Genomic DNA, 23,989 nt, shown 5'->3' with positions numbered 1-23,989 from the left:
TACAAATTTTTACTTTTAAAAAATTCAATTGCAGTTACATCGCCTACATTTTTACTCTAAACATCACTTTTTTAAATTCATGTTAACATACTTTCTCTTATTAACATCAAATGAATTTTGTTGCTGGTTAAATTAATATGTGCCCAAGATACTATTGTACTGAATACAAAGAGCAATCAAAAACATTTAAAAACTGCCATCATTGCATAAAAAACTGGTTTCATAAGAAGGATCAGGACAGCATATGTAAATACAATGAATGCAGCTATTGTTCTCTGTGGGATGTGTTAACTTTCTTCACAGGGGAATCTTCGTTGTCTCTTCAAGGCCACCGTCTCTGATGAAGACCATGCAGAATCGAGAAAACATGTCTCTTTCTTTCCACCATGATGCAATGCACACTTAAGCGATTTCATTTCCTGTCCTCCTAAATGCTCCCAAGTCAAGCGTCATCTCAGCTCAACTCTGAACATTCCTGTCTATTGTAATCATACAACTGTTTGTTTCTCTGTATATTGACACTGGATTTATTATTAAATGTGTGTGGTGTGTATGTGTATTGGAATTACATAGCCTAAGCATAATTTAGCTATGGAATTTTTGATAAACTAGCTAAGACTCAGCAACAGCTCTGGAGTCATACAGGCTTAAAAATGTATTAAAAATGAAATACAGTAAAAGCAACTTATACAAAATGGGTATAGTCTAAAGCTCTTCTCATGTGTGTACTGGGCCCAGAATGAAGTGCAAGCCAGCATAGTGTAAAACTATCATAACACTTGCATCATGGATTAAGAATGTTAACTGATCCATGTGAGCTTCTTGGTTGTTTTTCTTGGAGAAATGTCGCCCTCTGCTGTAATAATAATGACTATACGCTGTACCTATATTTTTGACATGTTCTTTACTATATTGAGAGTAAATGCAGCTGGAAAGACAGTGAAGCTTTCTTTTCTTTTCTTTTCTTGATTCATTTTATTTTATTTTACATTAAAAGTACACATATTGTGTATTTTTATGATAAATTATATTGTCATAGTCCTAGTCATACATTGACCCTACATCTCTTTCTATCTTAATATTAATATAAAATTTAGAAATGTCAATGTAAACATGATCAGCACATTTTAATAAAATAAAATAAACATATACATACATGCTTAAATTGTAGACATACATTCATCCACATACTACGGACATGCCTCTTTCTCTCTTAATATCAAAAGAGAAATTAGAAATGTTAATGTTAACATGATCAGCACATGCCTTTAAATTAAAATGTTTAAAATATCTTATTACATTAATATTATATTAATATTCACATATGAATATTAAATACATAGATATAATAAAATCATATGTATAATAAAAATGTATATATATATATATATATATATATATTATAAATAAATATAATAAAACAGTCACAAGGGTCTAAAGGGGCACTTTCTGTTTTATACTATTTCTGTCAAATGAGAAAAACAATATCAAAATGACCTTTAAATCTGAAATTAAAAACACGTTCGTCACGTTTACGCTCCGTAAGACTTTCACCAACAGTGTGGAAACGCCTTTTTCTTGCAGGAAGCATAGTGTGGTTACATTCGGTGACAGGACACTCAAATTTGTCGAACGGTTTTTAACTGCACGTGTCAGACAAAATGTAGCGCAAAGGGAAATGCCTCTGCTAACAATCCTAATTACCCAGCAGTCGCGAAACATGTCAATACGGCTCTGCGACATGTGATTCGCTCGAGTGTTTGTAAACATGCGTCAAAAGCATGTGATTCTGCTGACGACACACTGCGCTCAAGACGGACAGCCAATCAGAACACGGGGGTGTGTGCCCTGGGCGGGGCCTCGCTGTTGCGCTCTGGAAAATTCGATGTGCGCGGCATCAAGACACTTTATGATTGAAAAATGAAGTTCAAGCCGAGACATCGCCAACAGACAGAATAAAGACGTTTGTTCCGGTTAGTGAGAATGTTTTCTATTTAGTAAAGTTGTAAAGTCCTTCACATTGGGCGTTGCGTTATTCTAAATAATCCATCGCCAGGAAAAACATGCTGTTTTATGATTTGTGACAGATCGATGAACTTTTGTCTCACTGTGTTTGCGGTCTAATACGAGATTGATATATTTATTATTTGAAATATGCCATATATGTAGGTATTGAGCCCATTAAATCAGTCTCTCATGATGTCCATTTGATACATTATAAGGATGCTGTCCAATCATGCTTATTGAGATGCTCTAGAAATACCTAGACTAGTTATTGTCCTATAATATTGTCCTTAGTTAAATATACAGGTGAGTCTTAGAAAGAAGAAAAATCAAGGTGGGGATTGCAGGGAGGAGGAGGGTTTTCTGCTGCGACAAAGGTGTGCGTGCGTGCGTGCGTGTGTGGTTGGTCTAGACTACTTGGCGTGGCAAGGATAGGATGTTACGCAGTTCTTATTTACAACCCAGTGTGCTTTACCCTGACCCGTGGAATGTTTTCATCTCGAGCAGTCAGAATACCGTCTAACAGGTGAGCTCGGTTGTTTCTTCCACTGATTAAAGCATATAAAGTTTCCGCACAGACATCAGTCGATTAACCAAATAGTTGCTGTCCTGAGCTTCAAATAAACTCAGATTTGCATGAAAGGCATGTTCAGTCTTAGCTGATAATGCCTATTCATGATATTATATGACTGGGTTTATGTTGATTCTGCGGACCTTATTTACATTTCTGGATGTTCCGTGAGGTAAACACATGAGGTTTACACCCACTATCAGCCTTTTATTTATTAGCTAATGGTGTTTTTAGTCAAGTGCGCACCTTTTATTTCTGATGTAAACAAAGCTGGCATGTATTTTCCTCTGCCATTGGGCGGCGCTGTTTTGCGACTGACTGATCACATTAGGTTGCTTCAACCAGTCATTGTATTGAGCGGAGTTTATTTATTATTAAAAAAAAATTATAGTTTTATTTATTTAACATAAAAACGTTAAAAAAAAAAAGTTAACATTTAACTTATCTTAATTAAGGTTTATTTTAAGTAACTAAATGTATTTATTTTTAAATAAATCAAACCTTTTCATGTTTTGAAATAAAATAGTTCTAATTATTTTTAAATAATTTAAACAATTTTAATTTGATATTTATTTTAAATGTAAAATTGATTTACAGTTCACAGTAAATCACTTACTACTAGAAAGCATTGACTTTAAAACCGGACTGGTGACTGAATGGTTATAGGTTCAAATCCCACAAGATGATTCATCACTATTGTGCCACTGAATAAAGGCACCTAACCTCAGATTACTTTATAGGAAACAAATATATGTGACCCTGGACCACAAAACCAGTCATAAAGGGAATATGTATAAATAAATAAGCTTTCCATTGATGTATGGTTTGTTAGGTCAATATTTGGCTGAGATACAGCTATTTGAAAATCTGGAATCTGAAGGTGCAAAAAATCGCTTTTAAAGTTGTCCAAATTAAGTCCTTAGCATTGCATATTACTAATCAAAAATTAAGTTTAGATATATTTACGGTAGGAAATTTACAAAATATCTTTATGGAACATGATCTTTACTTAATATCCTAATTATTTTTGGCATAAAAGAAAAATCGATAATTTTGATCCATGCGATGTATTGTTGGCTATTGCTACAAATATACCCATGTTACTTATGACTGGTTTTGTGGTCCAGGGTCACATATGTGACATATATGACAAATCAGTACAATAATTACAGATACTATGCAAGAGAGTAGGATAAATCAGTGTTGTTAAAGCACACCAACAGGAAGTCATGTTTTAGAGTAATGTAACATTATTGTCGAATCATTTGAGAATACATCTGGCTCTAAGTGGTCCCAGGAATGATTCAATGCCAAAATTATTTGAGATTGGATAATGAATTGTATTTATTCATCAGACAAACTCAAACATGTCTCAGGAATGCTTGCACTCGCCATTGTTTAAAATGTGCTTTACTGTACATTCCTTGTGGATATTGATGAAATCTCTATAATGCAATTTTTACCCATTCCTTTTATATTTATTTTTGTTTTTTAGTGAATCTGGGATGACGTGCAACCACAACACTGCAAAGGTATGTGTACACATATTGGCAAACATCCTGAGATTATTTTTATATAAGTTATATGACAACGAACGTGCATTCACTTCTTGGGTATGGCACTATTGTGGCGTTCACAGTGGGAATCTGCAGTTTCATCCATCCAAGCTAAATAAGCAGAACAAGGTTAGCCATATTGCCATTTCTCTCCACCAAATGTAAATAATGGGAATTCACTTTCACCATGTATTAAAACCCCATACACTCCTTGATGGCATGAGCATCAGCTCCCTTTACTGGCATATATGCCAAGATCTTCATCTAATTTCTCTGATTTGCCAAGGTTTTATCTGAGCGAACACTTTGGCAGCTATTGAAAGTACGTCATTCAGGGTCAACGTGTAGTCAGTAGGCCAGGCTCCTCTACTGTTAGAGATTAAGCCTACAGGAACCAGACTACTATGTTGAGATGACACTGCTAAAAGTAACCCACTTGCTGCTAATGACGACTGCATTAATAGACAGACAGGAAGGATGCTAGTTAGCATGCACTGTTGCTGTATATCCTGTGTGAAATGATAAAGAGACAAACATGGTGCTATATCAGGCGTTAAAGGTCGGAAAGATGTAATGTTGAATTGATAAAGAGATAATGTTCTGTCTTGTGTCCAAAGCTTCTTGTTTAAAAAAAAAGCTCCCTCGTTTGATGTGTGTAGCCAATTCTGTCTGAGATTAAACTACATTGTTATTCTTCATTGGTTGGACCTTGGGGTAAAATGAAGTTAGACGAGTTCAAAGAGATGAAAGTAAGTTCAGTAATAAACCTCAAAGGTGATTGGATTGATTATTCTACATTTGAAACTGTGAACTAGTAAAATGATCAAACAAACAAATTGCAATTCAGTTTGGTGCCCAAAGTTTCCAGTGACAAGCGGTTTATGTTCAGACTGAATACAACATGACAGCCAATCTCAGCATAAAGGTGTGTTCAAAAAAAGGTCCATAGTCTATTGTCAATAGCATAGTGATGTATAAAGCACAGCTCACACAGTCACTTTCAAACCAAGCAGTTTTCTGTTGAACCGCAAATTCACAAACAACTTGAAAATGGGCAAAATCTGCACGAGCGAAACACCTGATCGTGTGGATTCTAATCGTTATGACTGGATTTTACTTGCAATTTTAAAATTGTCTGCCAAATGCTTAAAAATATAATGTCAAATGTCTGTTGTAGTCGCGGCCAGTTATAACATTCTTTTTTTTTTTTTTAGATATATTTTTTTGCATTTTTGCCTTTATTGTGACAGGACAGTATTTAGACAGAAAGCGAGGACTCAAACTCGGGACGCCCGAAGCACAATGGCACTATATGTCTGCGCACTGCCCATGAGGCTGTTGGCGCCGACAAGTTATAAGATTCGGTAACACTTTACTTAAAGCCTTTATGTATAATGCATTATAAAAGTAGTTTTAATGCATTCATTATGCCTTGCAATGCACCTTATAATGCATTGTACAATTTCATGAATAATTGTGTAACTACGCTAATACATTATAACACTTTTCAATTCATTGTTACACTATGCATTTTAAATTCAGTTATAATTTTTTACGATACGTTATAATGTATTACAATGCACATTATTAATAATTATAATGCATTATACCCTCTAATAAGATTCTTTATAACTTTTTTTTGTTGTCGCAACTGGATCCTTGGTGTAAGAGGTCATTTTATTAATACCACAATCTTCTATTTTCTTCAATGACATATTTAGCTGATAATTTGATGTGTAGGCCTACATCTAGTCAGCAGAGAAGTTGTTCTTCTAACAAAATATTAACAGGTTCATATAATATTTTTTATCAGGATTTAGTGATTTATTAATCAGTTTGACCTCCTGTTACTTCATTTTACTCCTATTTTTTTTTCAATGACATTTAGCTGGCATAATGTGTAATGTAGGAACAGATTAGGAAACTAGTTCCTTTTATTGATTCTGAAATAAAAAATCTCCCATTTCTGGTATTATTTACTGCCTGAACTAATGCAGTGCATCTCCGCATTTACTGCTTCATGATATTTATAATGGTTCACATCAAATTGATAAATGCTGAGGAAGTCGTCCCAGCCATCAGCTCAACAGATACTCTCATAACTGTAAATGTTACATAATAGCTGTCCTGATATACCCGGACAAATAGATTGAAGCACAGCTTGGGTAAAATGCACTGTGAATTGTGACTAGGTTTAATTTGCGTTTAGAAAAGCAATCCAGCATACAGATGGATGAACATTTATTTCTGTCTCAAACAACCAGTTGGTTCCAGTTCATTGTAGAGTCTATTTTCCATAGGTCTCTATATCCTTGCATACTTAACATGCCTTAATCAATACACAGTTGACATTGTTCCAAGTTGTAATGCGATGAGAGGTGTTTCAAAAAGCCATTAGGGAGACATAGAAGCGCCTTCTTCTAGGCGTGAAGCAGATATTTGATTACTTGAAGACAAATGTTATTAAAGATACATCAAAGTAACATCATGCTTCATAGTGTAGCATTTCATACTGTGTTCATCTCCCAATTTAAGATAAACTGGAGCAGAGAGGAGGATTATCATTAGACTGCGGGTTGCCGAGCACCCTGCCAGCTGACCTACCTCACTTCCCCACCTAGATTGAGATGTCATACGGAGGAGCATGCTGGGAATTGTGGTCTGTGTTAAAGTGTGTCAGGCTACTCTGAGCATAGAGCAATTTTAGCCATGTCTTCTTATGTTATTGTTATGTATGTGTATGAAGATATTTAGAGAAGCAGCATCAAATTTTTATAGAATTTAGAAATGTATGAATCAGTTTGACCTCCTGTCTGCATTTTATTTTATTTAGCTATTAATTCATTAATTAATTAGTTAATTAATTTTTAATAAAATTTTGCTTTGCTTTGCTTCATTTTATTTATTACATTTTATTTTCTTCTATTTTAATAATGTATTTATTCATTAATTTCACAATTTACATTTTTTTTATTTAAATAAGTGTTTTTTTTTCCTAATGTGATTTTCAAGGTTTACCCTCCCTTTTTCCTCATGCATCACTTCAGTTTTGAATATGGTGACATAATCCATGTTGTTCTGCCGTCTGTCTCCATGGTTACAGATCTGTAGTCACAAAACAGGAAGAGGAAGTCTATGAGCCACTGAAGTGCCTTCCCATGATTCTACAGTCCCTCTTGTTTTCTTTTAATCATAAAGTCCTTTATCATATCTTACCCTGCGTGTCCATTTCTCTCATCTGTCCGAACGTTGGAATGACGTTACCTTATTAGTCACGTCATTTGTGATGTTCATAGATTCAAGATTCTTTCCGTCCCTGCCCATATTATCTGATTTAGCTGTCCTCCAACAGCCTGGATATTTTAAACAGGCCAAGCAAATAGGCCGAGATTAAAAACACGAGAAACAAAACAGCCCAGTTGTTACATAACTGAAGCAGAGCTCTACGATGTGCCTTTAAAAGCTGCAGGCTGTCAGGTGATCACAGGGGCGCCGTCATCTCAGTTCACCGAGACACCATAGACGCAGATGAGACACCGAAGATATAAAAGAGGGGGGCTGACGGGTTTCTCTAAACAGTTAGAGGAGGACAGAGGGGAGAGGAGGACACCAGATAGACAGGAAAAGAAAGAAGCCAACTGTAATCAAAGTGTCTCTGGCTCTCCGTCTCTCACTTTCCCACTCGTTATGTGGATTTCGAGACGCTGCGTTTATGTGGTCATAACACAGAGCGAAAAAGACCCAAGAATTAAGTGCTGCGTCACAATGAGCAAGAGAGGCAAACTGAGGGAGAAGGAGACAGAGGGATCGTGGGAGCATTTGCGGCAACTATCTGTCTGGGTGATCACAATGAGCGTGTTTGTATGCATCTATTAGCGATCTATTTATGTAGACATGTGTCTGTCTGAAAAAAACAGCAGCAATTCTGCTGTTGCAACAAGATGAAAATAGAGCGAGCAGGAGAGGGTGGAGGTCTGGTGGAGAGAGGGAGGGAGGAAGCGAGAGAGAGAGCGGGAGAAAGAGATTTTGGATTAGTTGCTACGTCACTTTTTCACGTCGAGAAGAAAACATCAGCTAGGATTCGGACATGTGTGCTTTTCTCCTACCTGTGAGTTTATCCCAGCTCTTTCGTCTGCTCGTCCGCCTTTCATCCTCCTCTTCTCCATCTCTTTTTCTCTCCCACTTTCACTCTCATTTCACGTTTCAGTCCGTTTCTCCACAATCGCAGCTCCAACCATGGATGCTGAGAACGTGATAAGAGTTTCTCGGATTGTGTGCGCAGAGGTTCGGTGCGTGTCGACGTTTGATGGGTGTGTAACGGCGTCGCAAGGCGGCAAAAATACGGTTAACAAAAAACGATAACAAAACAAATGCTGCTTTCGAAGGTTCTTGTGAGAAATAGTTCATATAAATAAAAATTTTTTGCCTGTTATTCGAACCACATCGGATACCGCAAGGGTCCATACCGTAATCGCAATATGCATAATTACGGTTGATACTGATACCGATATATACGTTACAACACATTTTTTCTGGCTCCTCTTTACAGGTAAGTCAAATACAGCAAGCTAGTCACTGTCAGTCTGACCTGAGATCAGTCTCTGGATTTTTAAGACATCAGGAGAGGCGACTTAGACGTTACTTTATGGCATTTTGAGGATGAGTAGAAGAGCAGGTGCCTCGGCTAAATTTGTGATCTCTCTGAGACGAGGGCAGACGCCGCATTTCCATCAACAACATTTGTTTGTGCAGAGTTTACTAGAAACACAAGTGGTGACGCAGTCATATTTGCAGCACTTTCTTTTCGGTGCGTGACTGTTTTCACTTCTCTCCCTGTGTCTCAACTTCAATACAGGGGTTAAATTGCGTCCTGAGGAGGGTTACGTTGATGAAAAGGGTCTAAATGTCATGGGAGGGAACCGGGGAAAGGACTAGAATGAGAGGGAGAGGGAGTGAGAGAGAGAAATTGTTTACCTTGCTCTCTTGGTGACTGTGCATTGGCAGGCATCCAGTTCACATGCGCTAGACTTCCTAATGCAGCCGCATCAGAGAGATGAGTGACAGAGCTCTGCTCCTATCAGGCGCTGGCTGGTGCTTCCCACTTTTTTGGCAGCTCCAAATACCATTGGATTAGCCCTGGAAAGCAGCTGGAGGGATTAATCTGATTGGCTGCGAGGTAATGTCAGTACTCTGTTACGGTAGAGTGTTGTTGTTTTAGAGAGATGTTACTTGGTAGAACCTCACTATGGAAAAATGTCATTTAAAGGGATAATCCACCCAAAAATGAACAATCAGTCATCGTTTATTCACTCGCACTTCTGTGTCTTTTTTCTTCTGTGAAAAACAAAAGGAGATATTTTGTAGAATGTCTCTGTTGTCCATACACTGAAAGTCAATGGGGTCCAATTTAGTTTGTTCCCCAATGTTGTTTAAAATATCTTACAACATCAGGGTGGGTAAATTATTTTAATGCAGTTTAAAGGGATACATGTCATTAATTCACCATCTTGTCGTTCCAAAAAGTTTCGGTTCCCATTGACTTTCATTGGCATTTGCTGTTTTGTTATATCAAATGATTGTATGATTAGAATTGTCTTCTTTTTTTGTTGTTTGTTTGATTTTGACTTTTTTTAACACTTCTGATTTGATCAGTTGATTGGATGCCGTCATCCTCTGCTAGTTGACCACCAAGCTTCCTGTTTAGACAAACAGTGTCAAAACAGCATCTTGCCATTGCAAGTTTGTTACGTGCATGCGATTTGTTCTATTAGGGAGACGGTCCTGTCCTAAAACCTGTTGCGTGTCGAGCAGTGTTGTCCCCAGGTTACGTCCGAGTGTGTGTGTGTGTGTGAGGCAGAGGCCTGCACTGCAGCTGTTAATGCTGCATTAGACGCCACAGACCGGAGCTCTGGCAAACGTTGGTGGCACCAGAGGGCCGGAGGGGATTGCATCCCCGTCTACCTCATCCTCCCTATATCACGTGGGTGGGGCGTTTTTTGTGGATGAAGCTCGCCACATGGCGGAGTTAACCTACGGGTGTCTGGGCCGAGGATCGGGCTGTGACGCAGATTGTAACTTGGGCTATTTTTCACTGATATTCAGCTTGGTATTGTAGCTCCCCGTGATATCGATATCAGTGTAGGCCCTTTTCTTTCAGAAACTCATCTTGAATTTTTGCTGATATTGTCATGGAGCAAAACAAACAGAAAAATATATTTTCAAGTGAATGTGTAGAAGAAACTTGTCACTAAATTGTAATTGAGCTTTCATTTTTGAAAGCTGTTGTTGTTCTGTGTTTTTGTAAGTTTTCCAGACAATATAGGATTGTATGTATAGAATTATTATTTATTTGTTTGTTTGATTGATTACTATACAACATAATGTCTATTTAGTGGGCCCAAAAGTATTTGGACATTTTTAGACATATAAAAATTACACGTACAAATTAAATTAAATTAAATTAATGTAAATATATAAATAGTTTTAATTAAATTGAATAAATGTACACATTTATTCAAACCATGGGGCATCTGTTATCAAACCAAGGGAAAAGGATATTTAATGCAATGAAATTCATCATTTAAAAAAAAAAAAAAGTAATTAAAGTGTCCAAATATTGTTTTGGATTTATTTATTTATTTATTTATGAAATCAATAATTTTGAACTATTTCAAAATTATACATATATTTACATATGACATATATTTATTTAATAATTTATTTATTAATTAAAAATAAATACTTTTATTAAAAATGTTAATTATATATATATACACAGTATATATATATATATTCATTTTGATAAACTCTTGATTTTTTCATTATTTATTTGCTTATTTCATTTTATTTATCATTTTTTAGTCATCAGAAAAACAAAGCTGCCCCCTTAAAGTCTTTTATAAATATTGCACAACAGGCCAAAGTCAAACAAACAGCCAGAAGAAAGTGAGAGGGGCAACCAGATACCTCTAAACAGCAACTGTCGCCATGCTTCTCTCCTCTCGGCCGGGAAACTCCCACGAGTTCTGTCCTATCAGTCAGATAAGGGTTACCGAGCTCCTGGGGCATGTTTCAGCTCTGCCGTATGGCTCAAAACAAACACGCAGTGCAGTCGTTAAGCAAACTTAAGAAGGCAGAAAAGATATTTTGACATCCATGAATTGCTTTACTGAATCTCTCTTAATCAGTCTGCAGGAATCGACATTTAAAAACATAGGACTTACAAAAAAAAAAAAAAAAAAAAATGGGAGGAAGGTGTAATAAATTTAAGGATATATGTCAGGTGAGTGGGATGTTTATCTGCTGAGACTTTGGCTCTGAGAACACTGATATGTAAAGAACAAAAAACCTTGGTAAAACGTCAGTCTACAGGGCAGTACCTGCCGCCACACCCTCGCCGAGTGCTGGCATCAGGAATCTCCCTTCCAGATTTCTCCATTTCCTGCGCTCACTTCATTCTGAGAGACTGCGGCGGCGGTGGAGGCAGCAAAACAGAGAGTAACAGCCTAAATCAACCTCTCCTCTATACTAGACACGCTCGACTATATGCCACAGGTCTAGTGAGTACTTGTCATCTACATTTTTATTTGATTCAAATTGATTTTACTCAGTGTCTTTCTATCAGTTGTAAAAGCCAAACGAATGGCATTTTGATACACTAGGTTGAATGCAATGAGCTTTGGTCATATATTCTGACCTGCTTTTGCTCTTGAATTCTTCCTGGTTTGACTGCGTAGGTGCTGCTTCACATTCCCTGCCACTGAGTGACAGATGAAACTGCTCTCAGTATACAGGGCGTTCTCTAGAGCCGTGGTGCTCGACTGGTTTCACATCAGGACTTAGTTACAACCTGCATGAAAGTAAACAAAAAATGACAGTCTTTTTGCATATTGTATATTGTAACATTATATATTGTATATATAATATTATATATATATGTGTGTGTATATATATATATATATATAATTTATTTATTCTTTTGCTGCTGACACAGGCTGGATTCAAGTCAAATTTTACTTTGGTGAAAATTCATCTTGTAGAAGCTAGTCAAATCTAGTACAGTGATTCTTAACTATAGAAAAAACAAAGCTATACATACATAGGCTACATTATTTATATATATCACTGTATATAAGGATCACTGTACTAGAGCACTGAAGGAGAGCTATTTGTAAACGTCAGATATCAATATTCAAGTTAGTATTCTCATTCGCGTAGTTATAGGTTAACACAAGAAATACAATATGTTTCAGTTTGTAAAGTGGCTGTAGCTATAGAGACGGAGGCAGGGATTGGTCTCCTTTGGGTTTGAAACTATACATACTTTCTGTATGCTCGCAATTTTCCACTTAAAGCCCACAAACACAGGCTGTTCACAGTTTTTCATCCATGCCAGATTTGCTTAGTCAGATTGCAAATCAGCATTGTCTCATGTATAATTATTCACTGGCACTATGCCACTGCATTTGCTTGTTATGAGTGTCGTATCTAGCGCTTATGAAACCACATTATCCTTTATCCTCGGATCGATATTTCTTCAAATTATATTGCAAAAAAAGCAATTTAAATTTAATTTAAAATTTAAAAAAGTTACGCAACGTTTCCTTCTGCGCATTTAATGTTTATAAAGATTATCTCTTTGGATTTGAGACTTTAGTCTTTGCAACTTTACAGATCTTCTTTATGCACCAAGAGCTTGTAACACTCCAAAGAGAAAGGAAAAATTTAAATAGCATCATATGACCCCTTTAAAGCAAGCGACCAAGTGGAAGACGATGTGCAAGATGGAAGTAGCCTGTGTGTGCTCTTCCTGATTGTGTTTTGTAGGTTTGCAGAGTAGACTAATAATCTTGATTATTCTCTGTGAAAGAAGTCTAGCCGTGTTGGGTTTCCTGCCAGAATTGGAGGTGTGGGCTTTTCTCATCTTGTTTTGTTGTCTTTGTGGTTTGAGGTGTGAATCTGTCACGAGGATTGAGTTTTGAGTAGCTGCTCTTTAATAAAAGCTAAGAATAGTGAGTTAATAGAGATTAGCTGGTTAACATTGGTGGTTACTGTAGCTTCTGCTGGTACTATAGGCCATATGCGTGACTACACCGTTCCTTTGACAGCCATTCAGAAGTCAATTCTAAGGCAAATTGGAAATATTTATTTACTGTATAGCTTTTTTATTGCTCCTGAGCAGGATAGTCACTAGTGAAGGGCTTGTTCTTGTGGTGTCATCGGCCAATCAGCATTGTCAGGATGATATTTTCCTCCAGCTTCAGAGGGATTCGTCACATAGCATTTAAAGCTCAGAAAACCTTAGCATTTTGTTGTTTTGGTTTCCAGGCTCTTGATCCAGTGACAGCTCTGCTAAATCCCAAAGCTGTATCTGCCAGCAGTGTGGTATATTAATGGAGAAGTGGAAGACGTTTCTTTCAACATTGATTTCTGCACTGTGTACTGCCTGAGGTCAAAATTTTACAAATATGTGACTTAATATTGTGTTTTCTATCTTTTGTCTAAAGCCCTGCCATCTGAGGAGTGACGCTGAGTTGTGTTTCAGCACCAGACGTCAAAGGTTGACCGTGTCTCCTCCTGGAAGCTGGTTTCAAGTGGTGTCTTAGAGTGCTGATGAAATGAATCTAGCACCATTTGAAATCAGTGTTCTTGGGGTGGGAAATGCAGCACTTTCTAACTGGACAACTGACAACATTCATGCTTTACACTTTGTAAACACACCTTATGATTGACTTCAAGACATGTCCTGTAACCAAGGTTGACTGATTTCTTTTGGTGTTCAGAGTCTTTTGGAGTTTCTAGCACCATTTGAAATCGGTTACAATGAAGGACAGATGACGCCGCTGGAGCACAGAAGTCATTTCATCGTCTGTAAATATTGAGTGAATACAATAACTCAAAACAAATCAGCAAGATAACAACATCAAAACATTTTATTAAAAATGTACAATATAAAAAAAATGATTATTCTTGTGCAATTATATACAACACATGTGATAAATAAAGTTATGCAACAAATTTTACAGGTAAAAACAAAAAGTGACAAGTCCTTAAAGCAGCACTATGTAACTTTTTCTGTGTTCAAAATTTCCAAAATGTATATAATGAGCGAGTACATCATGATTTCATCTTCCAAACCGCGTTTTTGTCTTATTCCGAATCACTTTGGTACACTTATAATAAGTACTTATATTTGGACTATTGTAGCCTGGTCGGGTCGTCACCGCTGCGGAGTAACACATACCTGCGTGAATCGCCATAGACATAAACTTAGAGAAGTAGCTCCGGTTGGAATGTTCTTCCGCGGGATGTGTGCAGTTCTGTTTATTAACCGCTAGAGCGCCAAAAGTTACATAGTGCTGCTTTAAGTGTATGAAGTTAGACAGGTGATAACCTGTTACAATACCATAAAGTACCACTAGATGGCATGCTTGTTTATATCTTGTGGTCAAACTCTGTTATACTGGAGAATTAGCTAAAACTAGCATCTGAATACAGTAGGTGATGTGCCATTTCAGTCTTTCAGGGTTGCACTGATCTGTACTTTTTTCTTCTTTTTTTTCATGCTGCACATTTTTACAGAAACCTAAACAGCTCTATCAAGAAAGTCAACTCTTTCAGCATCTGACATAGTGCGTGTTTTCATTTAAAATGCACATAAAACATATCATTTATTTAGCAGGATACTCACAATATTATATACAGCTGTACATCACTTCTAAGTATTTATGGACATCCGGACATGGATCAGAGAAGAATGAAGCATTTGAGGCATTTAATTGACAAGACTTCTTCCCATTGCACCTGATAAGGTCAAAGAAAGATTTTAATTACGTGTTTACTTTATGCTGATGTTTTATTATTTATTATGCTGATATTGCTTAATTATGCTGATTGTTTATCTTTTATCACTCTGCAGTCTTTTTTTTTTTGCTCATAATTAAATAATCTAATCGCAAATCAATAGTTTTATTATGTTTATTTGTTAAGTAGCTGTTTAATTCGTGGTATAATGACGGTCTAAATGTACATTATCCCTTATTATTTTGTGTACTGGTTCAAAAATAGATAGGATTGAACGTTTATGTTGGCTTGTGATCTAATAGTGTATCTAGTACCTGGAACGCAGGTTGCGGGTCTGAGGAGAGTAACAGTCTGGTGTTGTAGCTAATTTATTAGGACAGGTTACAAGATCCCGCCGTCCATAATTGGCTTGATGAATCCAAATCACACCATTACCTTTAGAGACATTAAAAAAAAAGGGATGTGTGACATTCTTAAGGTATATTAGCAGACATTTAGCTAATGTCCTGTTTTGGCAGAGATAGGTAAACACAGGAAAGAAAAATAACCAGTTTAAAGTGAATCGGTGTGACGACAATGCACTAGAGCTTCATAAAGCCCTTGTGGAAGGAAAGCAGGCCCATAGATTACAGATGATTGCTATGCCCACGTTTTTCTGGATCGATAACAACATAGAAATGAACAGATGTATCTTACCACAGTCAATGAGACTTTGGCTGCCTTCACACGTGACACTTTTTCCTATAATTATGTTGGAGAAACAACAATAGGAACATAGGTCAGTAATAAGTAACAACCAATTCAAGGTGACTTGTGGAAGGAAAGCAGGCCCATAGATTACAGATGATTGCTATGCCCACGTTTTTCTGGATCGATAACAACAGAAATGAACAGATGTATCTTACCACAGTCAATGAGACTTTGGCTGCCTTCACACGTGACACTTTTTCCTAGAATTATGTTGGAGAAACAACAATAGGAACATAGGTCAGTAATAAGTAACAACCAATTCAAGGTGAAAAAAAGCTTTCAAAATGGTTAGTTTAGTACTTTATTCAGCCAGGACACATTAATTACAAAACAGTTTCCACAAAAATATTAAGCAGAACAACTTTTTTAACATAAATAAGGATAAGAAATGTTTCATGAGCAGCAAATCGGCATATTACAATGATTTCTGAAGGATCATGTGACACTGAAGACTGAAGTAATGGCTGCTGAAAATGTAGCTTTGCCATCACAGCAATAAATTATGCATCAAAACAAAACAGTCATTTTAAATTGTAATATTTCACAATATTACAGTTTTACTGTAACAAAATAAATGCAGCCTTGGTGAGCAAAAGAGACTTCTTTCAAAAACATCTTACCCACCCCAATTTTTGAATGATAGTGTGTATCAGTTACTGACTTACTAAATGGGAGACACAAACAGGAGACATCCAGGTATTTATGAGTCCCAACACAAGGGTCAGAGAAAACAGAGTTCACTGCAGAAACAGAGCAGCTCTTTCTTCCATCACATCTATATGAACACACACAAAACAGTTTTGAGAAGAACTGCAATTGCATCTACTGTTTAATACAGTGCTGTTGTTTCATTTGCTCTTAAAGAAGTGATTACCGTTTGGACATCACATGGACGGATGTCTCTTGGAAGCAGTCGACGTTTGAGAGCTGATGAAGTGATCTTCCAGTGGAGCATGTTGTGTGGTCGGTTCGCCCATAGTTGGCTGTAATCACCTTTATGTATCCCCAATCTGACACATGAAACAACTCACCATAAGAATCGTTGTGAATTTTAAAAGTATGTGTGAATGTTGATTACTCACCACAGCTGAGTGGAACAGAGCCACCTTCACACGAGAAATATCTTTTTGTGTCAACACCTGGAGAAAGAAAAGCTGTTTAGGATGACGTAAAGTACAGCTACTTATTAAAAAGCAATATTTCTGGGATTGTTTTGGATTGAAATGTATTTCATATATGCTGCATTTTTTAGCAAAACAACTCCATAAGGCCTTACCTTGTCGACACGTGTAAAATTAGCACTGCAAAATCAAAGAGAAAACATTGTAAACATCTGTATATAACATTTTCAAATATGTCAAATTCTCATTGCAAGTCAATTAAATATATAAATGACATAAACTGACTTGCAGGAGATCCAGTTTAGATTTTGTGGCAGCATGTTGATATGTTTGAACACAAGGAAGTAACCTTACTATTTATAGAGATTATGAGTATAAAAATGAACAACATTTCACTTATGTGTGTCAAGCTCACTGTCAAAGTCTAATTGGCTCCAAATCAAAACATGCTAAATGTGTTATTTTGTATTTTCTGAAGAAAAAGCCTGGTGTTGTGATGTTGACCTAGTAAGTATGCTATTACCTAATGCTAATTTACAGTAGATATTTGTTTGGCCATACATTTGAAATGTTGTATGACCGAGTAACCTCAGATTTTATGTCCTCATGATGAGTATTGAGCAATCTTGATTATTTATCTGCATATGTTTTGATCATTGACTTTAAACATTTACTGTTTGGGGGTGATGATAAAAACAGCCTACTCAAAAAAACAGATGCACACTTTTTATTAGTATGCTTCTGCTGTATTACTGTACTGTATAAGTACTGTGGTTACTTATACCGAGTCTGTCAGAAATACAAACTTTAGATTTTCAAACATTAATTTTGCAAATATAGTAATAATTTTGTGTGAATTATGTATGAACAAAGAAAAAAAGCTGCTTCCCAGCTACTCTTCATCACAGTTTTAAGGTTGGTTGCAGTTTTGCAGCATATTATTATGGTTTACAACAAATCACAGGGGAGTGAATGAATATTCTCAGACCAAAGATAAGATTAGCAGCATCTTTTAAAAAATGTTCCTAAAGGTTTTTTTTTTTTTATAATACTTTTTTTTTCTTATTCCGAGGTCACCGTAGCCAACAGATCCAGCCTGCGTCCCAATGTGATTTTAGTTATTTTCAATACTATTTAGGGCAGATAGGGTGGCTAGCATGCACATTGGGACGCAGGGCCAGTCTGTATCCAGATCAGATGGTTACTGCAGTCACCCGGATCCAGTCCGTATCCAGCCACTGCCACCCGCTTCATATGTTATCACTCGATTGAATAGTAGTGGTGGGCAGAGCGAGGCTTCGTGAAACACTGAAACAGTCGAAGCAAATGTGCCGAGGCTTCGAAACAATTCAACACCCGTCACTACGGTGACACCTAGTCAAAGACTATAGAATTTTTGATTCATAAATTCATCAGATGTTAATTACAAAGTGTGTAATACCTGCTTTGAGTTACAATTTACACTTAAAATATAAATGAAAAAATTTAATTCAGTCTTTAAACAACTGAAAAAGTGGAGTACCTTAAGTCTTAGTTTCTTGAACTATACTGTATATTGATTAGCCCCCTTAAGTTTAACTAATTAGCTCATTATCAGGTACAATAAAGATGGAATCAAATGAAATCAGCATTTGCAGTCACTAAATTACAGCCAGATATTTAAAAGTTTGTAGAGAGACAAGACACAAGATGATGATTCAAGAATGTATATTTATATACTAATTTTTGCAATAACACATAAAACAACATCATAAAAAAAGACCCCCTTTTCCATCAGTTGCTGCATGGACAGAAAGGCTGTAGGCTTCAACACCTGAGAGAGATAAAGAGAGAGAGAGAGAGAGAGAGAGGGAGAATTAAATAAGAAACATTTGCTTTAACTTTTAACTGTAATATATATTTCTGATTTAACACTTATGCACTGTTGGGGTTGTAGAGAGAGAGAACCCCAAACAGAATAATCATGTTACTGACATCTAACTCCAAACTCCAAATGTAAGTATATAAGAGCAAAACCCACAAACTGAATGTTCTCTCTTCTTTCCTCAATTGTTTGTCAATCCGGTAACACTTTCTATGAAGCCTGTATTTATAATACATTATAAGGGTTTTCTTAAGGCATTATAATTAATGCATAAAGCATTATAAAAAAGCTTAATAATATGTTGTATCATCTCATAAATAATCATAACAATTATAATACATTATAATACTTACGCATTTGTGGTTATAACTTTTAAGAGTATGATTACGTATAACACACAATGAATACCATAATAAATCCACTTAATTTATAATGGATTATCTTGACATTGTTTATTTAAGATCTGGACAGTATCTTACTACATCTTGTGAGTGGTTAGGAGTGGTTGAGTGTTGTTTTGAGTGTTTCCTGTGAGGTTAATATTAATTTTGCTGTGAGCTAGTTTAAGACCAGTTGTAATACTTTCAAATGAAAAAAATGCAACGTGTGTTTTTTTATTAGATTACATTTTATTTTGATGGTCCCCTTTAGTCTATTGACTATAAACAACTTTGCAACTACATCAACTAACTCTCATTAGAGTATTAGTAGGCTTAGTTAAGGTTAGGGTTGGTAGAATAAATTGATGTACTTGCAAAGTTGCTTATAGTGAGTAGAATATCTGTTGGGGTAGCTCATTATCAGGTATAATAAAGATGGAATCAAATGAAATCAGCATTTGCAGTCACTAAATTACAGCCAGATATTTAAAAGTTTGTAGAGAGGCAAGACACAAGAATGATTCAAGGATGCATATTTATATACTGTATATACTCATTTTTGCAATAACACCATACAACATCATAAAAAAAGACCCCCTTTTCCATCAGTTGCTGCATGGACAGAAAGGCTGTGGGCTTCAACTCCTAAGAGAGATAAAGAGAGAGAGAGAGGGAGGGAGAATTAAATAAGAAACATTTGCTTTAACATGTTTAAAACTGTAATATATATTTCTGATTTAACACTTATGCACTGTTGGGGTTGTAGAGAGAGAGAACCAAACAGAATAATCATGTTACTGACATCTAACTCCAAACTCTAAACGCCAAATTTAAGTATAACCACCAAATGAATGTTCTCCCTTCTTTCCTCAATTGTTTGTCAATCCAGTAACACTTTCTATGAAGCCTGTATTTATAATGCATTATAAGGGTTTTCTTAAGGCATTATAATTAATGCATAAAGCATTATAAAAAACCTTAATAATATGTTGTATCATCTCATAAATAATCATAACAATTATAATACATTATAATACTTACGCATTTCTGGTTATAACTTTTAAGAGTATGATTACGTATAACACACAATGAATACCATAATAAATCCACTTAATTTATCATGGATTATCTTGACATTGTTTATTTAAAATCTGGACAGTATCTTACTACATCTTGTGAGTGGTTAGGAGTGGTTGAGTGTTGCTTTGAGTGTTTCCTGTGAGGTTAATATTAATTTTGCTGTAAGCTAGTTTAAGATCAGTTATAATACTTTCAAATGAAAAATGCAATGTATGTTTTTTTTAAAAATTAGATTACATTTTATTTTGATGGTCCCCTTTAGTCTATTGACTATAGGCAACTTCGCAACTACATGTCAACTAACACGCTTTAGAGTATTGGTAGGCTTAGGTTAAGGTTGGTTGAATAAGTTAATGTACTTGCAAAGTTGCTTATAGTCAGTAGAATGTCTGTTGTGGAACCATCAAGTGTAAGCAGATATTTAGCATACAGTCTACTAATACTCTAATGACTGCTAGTTGACATGTAGTTGCAGAGTTACTTATCAACAGTTGTCTAAAGGGTACCATCAAAATAATCAAATTGATATTACAATAAAAATTGTTCAAAAGTAAAAATGTACACATTCATCTGATCTGATATCTGATCTTATGGCTGTTTGAGTTGCTGTTTATGTTGTTATTATTATTTTTTATTTTTTTTTGTATTATTATTTATAAGTGGTCTTTGTCTGCTTTAAGTACAGTGAAGTTAATTCACTTAAAGCAGACAAAAAACACTTATAAATAATAACACCACATTAAAGCATTTTGGAATGTTTTCATGAAGACTTTGTATTTGTTATTTTACAGTAAAAACACTAATAAGATGTACTAAGTTATTGTGCAGATCTTAAACAATGGCAAGATATTAGACCTATAATACATTATAACAATGAGAAATATAATCCATTGTAACTTAAGTGGATGCAATGTGTTCATTGTGTGTTATAAATCATCATACACTTAACCACAAATAAGTATTATAATACATTAAAACTGTTCTTATGATTATTTATAAGATGATGCAACATATAAGGTTTCTTATAATGCATTATTCAGTCCTCATAATGCTTTAAGAAAATAATGTATTATAAATACAGGCTTCATAGAAAGTGTTACCATCAATCCTTCTATTTAAATCTTCAAGTTCACTGAAATAGTTATCAGAGAACAATCACTGTTGGGTTAATAGAAATATCAGGAACAAAAGGGTGCACTGGGCATTGTGCAAAAAATAATTCATATTCTACTCTGACCTGTAATGATAATCCGGACCAGAAAGGAAGAACTGCTCAGCCTCCAGCAAGGAGAATTTCCATAGGACAGCCAGGGCATATATGATGGCCTATCAAAAAAACAGTAAATTTAAGTATACTATTATAGCACTACTGAACAGCAAGCCATTATACATGGATACATACATGTATATAGTAGCACCAGCATGCAGTTAATACAGTAGATTTTGTAAGTGCAGGAGCAGGACACACACAAACACATTACATGTTCCGGTATACCTCTGGAAAAAGAACACCACAGATGAACTGCACTTCATCTGTGAAGCTCAGTTGTGTTGGTGTCCTATGCAGTGCTCCTCTCAGACAGGCAAAAAGGATGTCTTCTTATTCCTATCTGTCAAGGTAGACAGGCACCCAGGAAGAGGTTAGCTTATAAAACCACTTAGAGGGCTTCCCGTTGAGTACACCCTATGGGCAAACCATGGTGCAAAAACTTTAAAAATTAAAAATTTATACATTTAAGATAAAGATACAATAATTTCCAGCATAGTTAAAAGATACTGTTAATGTTATTCCTAATTAAGGCCCTTGGTGAACCTTTACTATGAGTTTGTTTGTAATGATGATTAAATGTGAACATTGTTAAAGTACCACCAAATACTCCTCAGATCCCTGCAACTTTACAATGAAGTCCACCAGTCTCTTTTCCTCTGCGGTGCGGTCATCGACAGCCTGAATGTGGATTTCCTCAGAGATAGCACTCTGTACACTGGCTGAAGAGTTCCTTGAAGCAAGATTCTGGCCACATCAGTCCAGAAGGTAAACCGCTGACCATGCCTTTCAAACATCAACAAGATTAATCCAAAGTACTGCCAAAACGACAGGCTAATAACACATATTGTGGTGCAACCAAGCAGTGAGCCTTTAATTATGAAAGATGATTTATACTTAACTAATATGGTAAAACAATGAGTATCAAACAAGTTTTCACGCTAATACAGTAGGCTACAAGTAAATATCATTGCAGATGCTTTTATCATCTTTTTAAGTTTAATTAATGTGCTGGCTAGATTTACTTATTATAGTCATTATGTCAACAAGGTTCAGCCTAATTTAATCATGGCCACGAATTAAGAACGTCGTAATAATCAATAAAACTAGCAATAGGGAATTAATTATTATTTCTTAGCAGTTCTCACTTTGGCTACATAAACAACTTCTTCTTTTAATTTTATTGGCGGTAAAACTCCCACTACCTAAAATGGCTCGTTCTAACATACTTTGTTTGGCCTTCCAAAAGAGGACGATATCCGCTTCATCATGCCTGGAGCTGATCCGTGCTGGTCGCTGAGGAAAAACATAAACTCCGCGCTGTGGATTGCCGGCCAGCCCGGGTCGTCACGTGTGGTTGCCGCAAGCCCGCCCGTCGCCGCTCACTCAAGCCGGCCTTCGCTCATTCTAGCCGTCGGCCTCTGCTCACTCTAGGCCTCCGCTCACTCTAACCTGCCGTTACACCAAATACACAAAATAATGTTCTTTTTAGCAACATCATATGACCCTTTTAAATCTGCCGCAGATCAGAAAATCACTGAGAACGCGCTATAATCCTGACGAGTCATAGCAACAGAGTGGAGGCGAGAAAGCTGCTGAGAATCCGCTCGCCCGGAAGCAACCGCAACTGGTAGATTTAACAGAAGCTATGATTACATTTTGGTTCTGTTTATTTCCTTCCAACCACTGTAATGGCAATAAAATTGCTAAAAGCTCTACTGTGTACACCGATAAATGATCTGCTGCTCTTTTTAAACTGCCATTTCATAATGCGAAATGAAGAAAGCAGCCCCGGGCCTGTCTCTGGCTGCTTTGATCCATCTGTAAATATGAATAGTTTGTCTTGATAAAGGTCCAGATGAATAATAGCAAGTAGAATATGTAATATCAAGGGTGGAATAATACAGAATAGACAATAAAGAAGAATAAATTAATAGTAAATTATAAAGTAAAATAAATAAAAATAAAATGTAGTTTTATAATAGTATTGTGTAATAATTATTAAACAAAGTAAGACAAAGTAAGAAAGCAGTAAGGGCGGAGAGAGAGTGGGTGGTTTGAATATGACCAGGGTAATTCTGGCCACTCATTCAGGGCTATTCTGGGTTTTAATAAGTAACGTTACTAATACAACATTAGGCTGTGGAAGTATAGCCTACTCTCTTGGAAATGCAGAGAGCAGGCTTTCTTCAGCTTTCTTGTTTGCAATTGGCTAAAAAGGGATATATATATATATATATATAATAAGTCCACAGATTTATGATAAGCTATGAAATCCTTATAATCAAGTGATGATAAACTTACTCTTTGTAAATAATTAACGTTAGTGAAATTAAAGAGAGATGATTTAGCTCCATCCCTAATCCTGACAGTCTGGCATTGTCTTGTCAAAGTGCTCACTGTACATATTGTGCTCATAACACAATTTACTTTTTGATATAAACTACAATATAAAGTTACAACTTTTTCATTTAAACTTTGAAATTCATTTAAACTTTGATTTCATACAAAGTCTCAGCTTTCACAGCTTACAAGCGATATCGCTAACGTTAGCTATTAATAGTCTGACACTGGTGGCTAAGCTGTCAACATA

At 36.0% G+C, this 23,989-nt stretch overlaps 1 protein-coding gene and 2 long non-coding RNA genes across 6 annotated transcripts; 1 reads left to right on the top strand and 2 right to left on the bottom strand.

Annotated features, from left to right (window-relative positions):
* Nucleotides 1–1,561: 1,561 nt before the first annotated feature.
* Nucleotides 1,562–8,316, top strand: LOC107723739 (uncharacterized). 3 transcript variants are annotated; one of them, XR_001637953.1, is made up of 4 exons: nucleotides 1,562–1,973; nucleotides 4,071–4,107; nucleotides 6,667–6,790; nucleotides 7,235–8,316. It is a non-coding gene; the product is annotated as an uncharacterized LOC107723739 (long non-coding RNA). The 3 variants fall into 3 exon arrangements; XR_001637952.1 differs by lacking the exon at nucleotides 7,235–8,316 and adding an exon at nucleotides 4,215–4,260 and having other exon boundaries at nucleotides 6,667–6,889; XR_001637951.1 differs by lacking the exon at nucleotides 7,235–8,316 and having other exon boundaries at nucleotides 6,667–6,889.
* A 6,147-nt stretch (nucleotides 8,317–14,463) lies between these two features.
* On the bottom strand, nucleotides 14,464–16,985 carry LOC107723721 (L-rhamnose-binding lectin CSL1-like). The gene is made up of 2 exons (XM_016532431.1): nucleotides 16,276–16,985; nucleotides 14,464–14,960 (listed from the first exon to the last, which is right to left on the bottom strand). The coding sequence occupies exons 1-2, from the start codon at nucleotides 16,504–16,506 to the stop codon at nucleotides 14,826–14,828; spliced, it is 366 nt and encodes a 121-aa protein (XP_016387917.1). The 5' UTR covers nucleotides 16,507–16,985; the 3' UTR covers nucleotides 14,464–14,825.
* A 1,547-nt stretch (nucleotides 16,986–18,532) lies between these two features.
* LOC107723765 (uncharacterized) lies at nucleotides 18,533–22,332 on the bottom strand. 2 transcript variants are annotated; one of them, XR_001637967.1, is made up of 4 exons: nucleotides 21,997–22,332; nucleotides 21,625–21,813; nucleotides 21,367–21,455; nucleotides 18,533–18,618 (listed from the first exon to the last, which is right to left on the bottom strand). It is a non-coding gene; the product is annotated as an uncharacterized LOC107723765 (long non-coding RNA). The 2 variants fall into 2 exon arrangements; XR_001637966.1 differs by lacking the exon at nucleotides 18,533–18,618 and adding an exon at nucleotides 19,611–19,694.
* Nucleotides 22,333–23,989: the final 1,657 nt, after the last annotated feature.

The sequence above is a fragment of the Sinocyclocheilus rhinocerous genome, unplaced genomic scaffold (genome assembly GCF_001515625.1).
Source record: "Sinocyclocheilus rhinocerous isolate Xijiao unplaced genomic scaffold, SAMN03320098_v1.1 scaffold905, whole genome shotgun sequence".
NCBI lineage: Eukaryota > Metazoa > Chordata > Actinopteri > Cypriniformes > Cyprinidae > Sinocyclocheilus > Sinocyclocheilus rhinocerous.
The sequence above is the reverse complement of the archived record's forward strand: the minus strand, read 5'-3'. Positions and strand labels throughout refer to the sequence as shown.

What these genes read in the sequence shown, in the direction of transcription:
- LOC107723721 (XM_016532431.1), bottom strand. Translation starts at nt 16,506, where the DNA reads ATGCAATTGCAGTTCTTCTCAAAACTGTTTTGTGTGTGTTCATATAGA. An exon ending in TTTTGAAAGAAGTCTCTTTT is followed by an intron (nt 14,961 to 16,275) that starts GCTCACCAAGGC and finishes GTAAACACGTAA; the next exon opens with TTAAAATCTTTCTTTGACCT.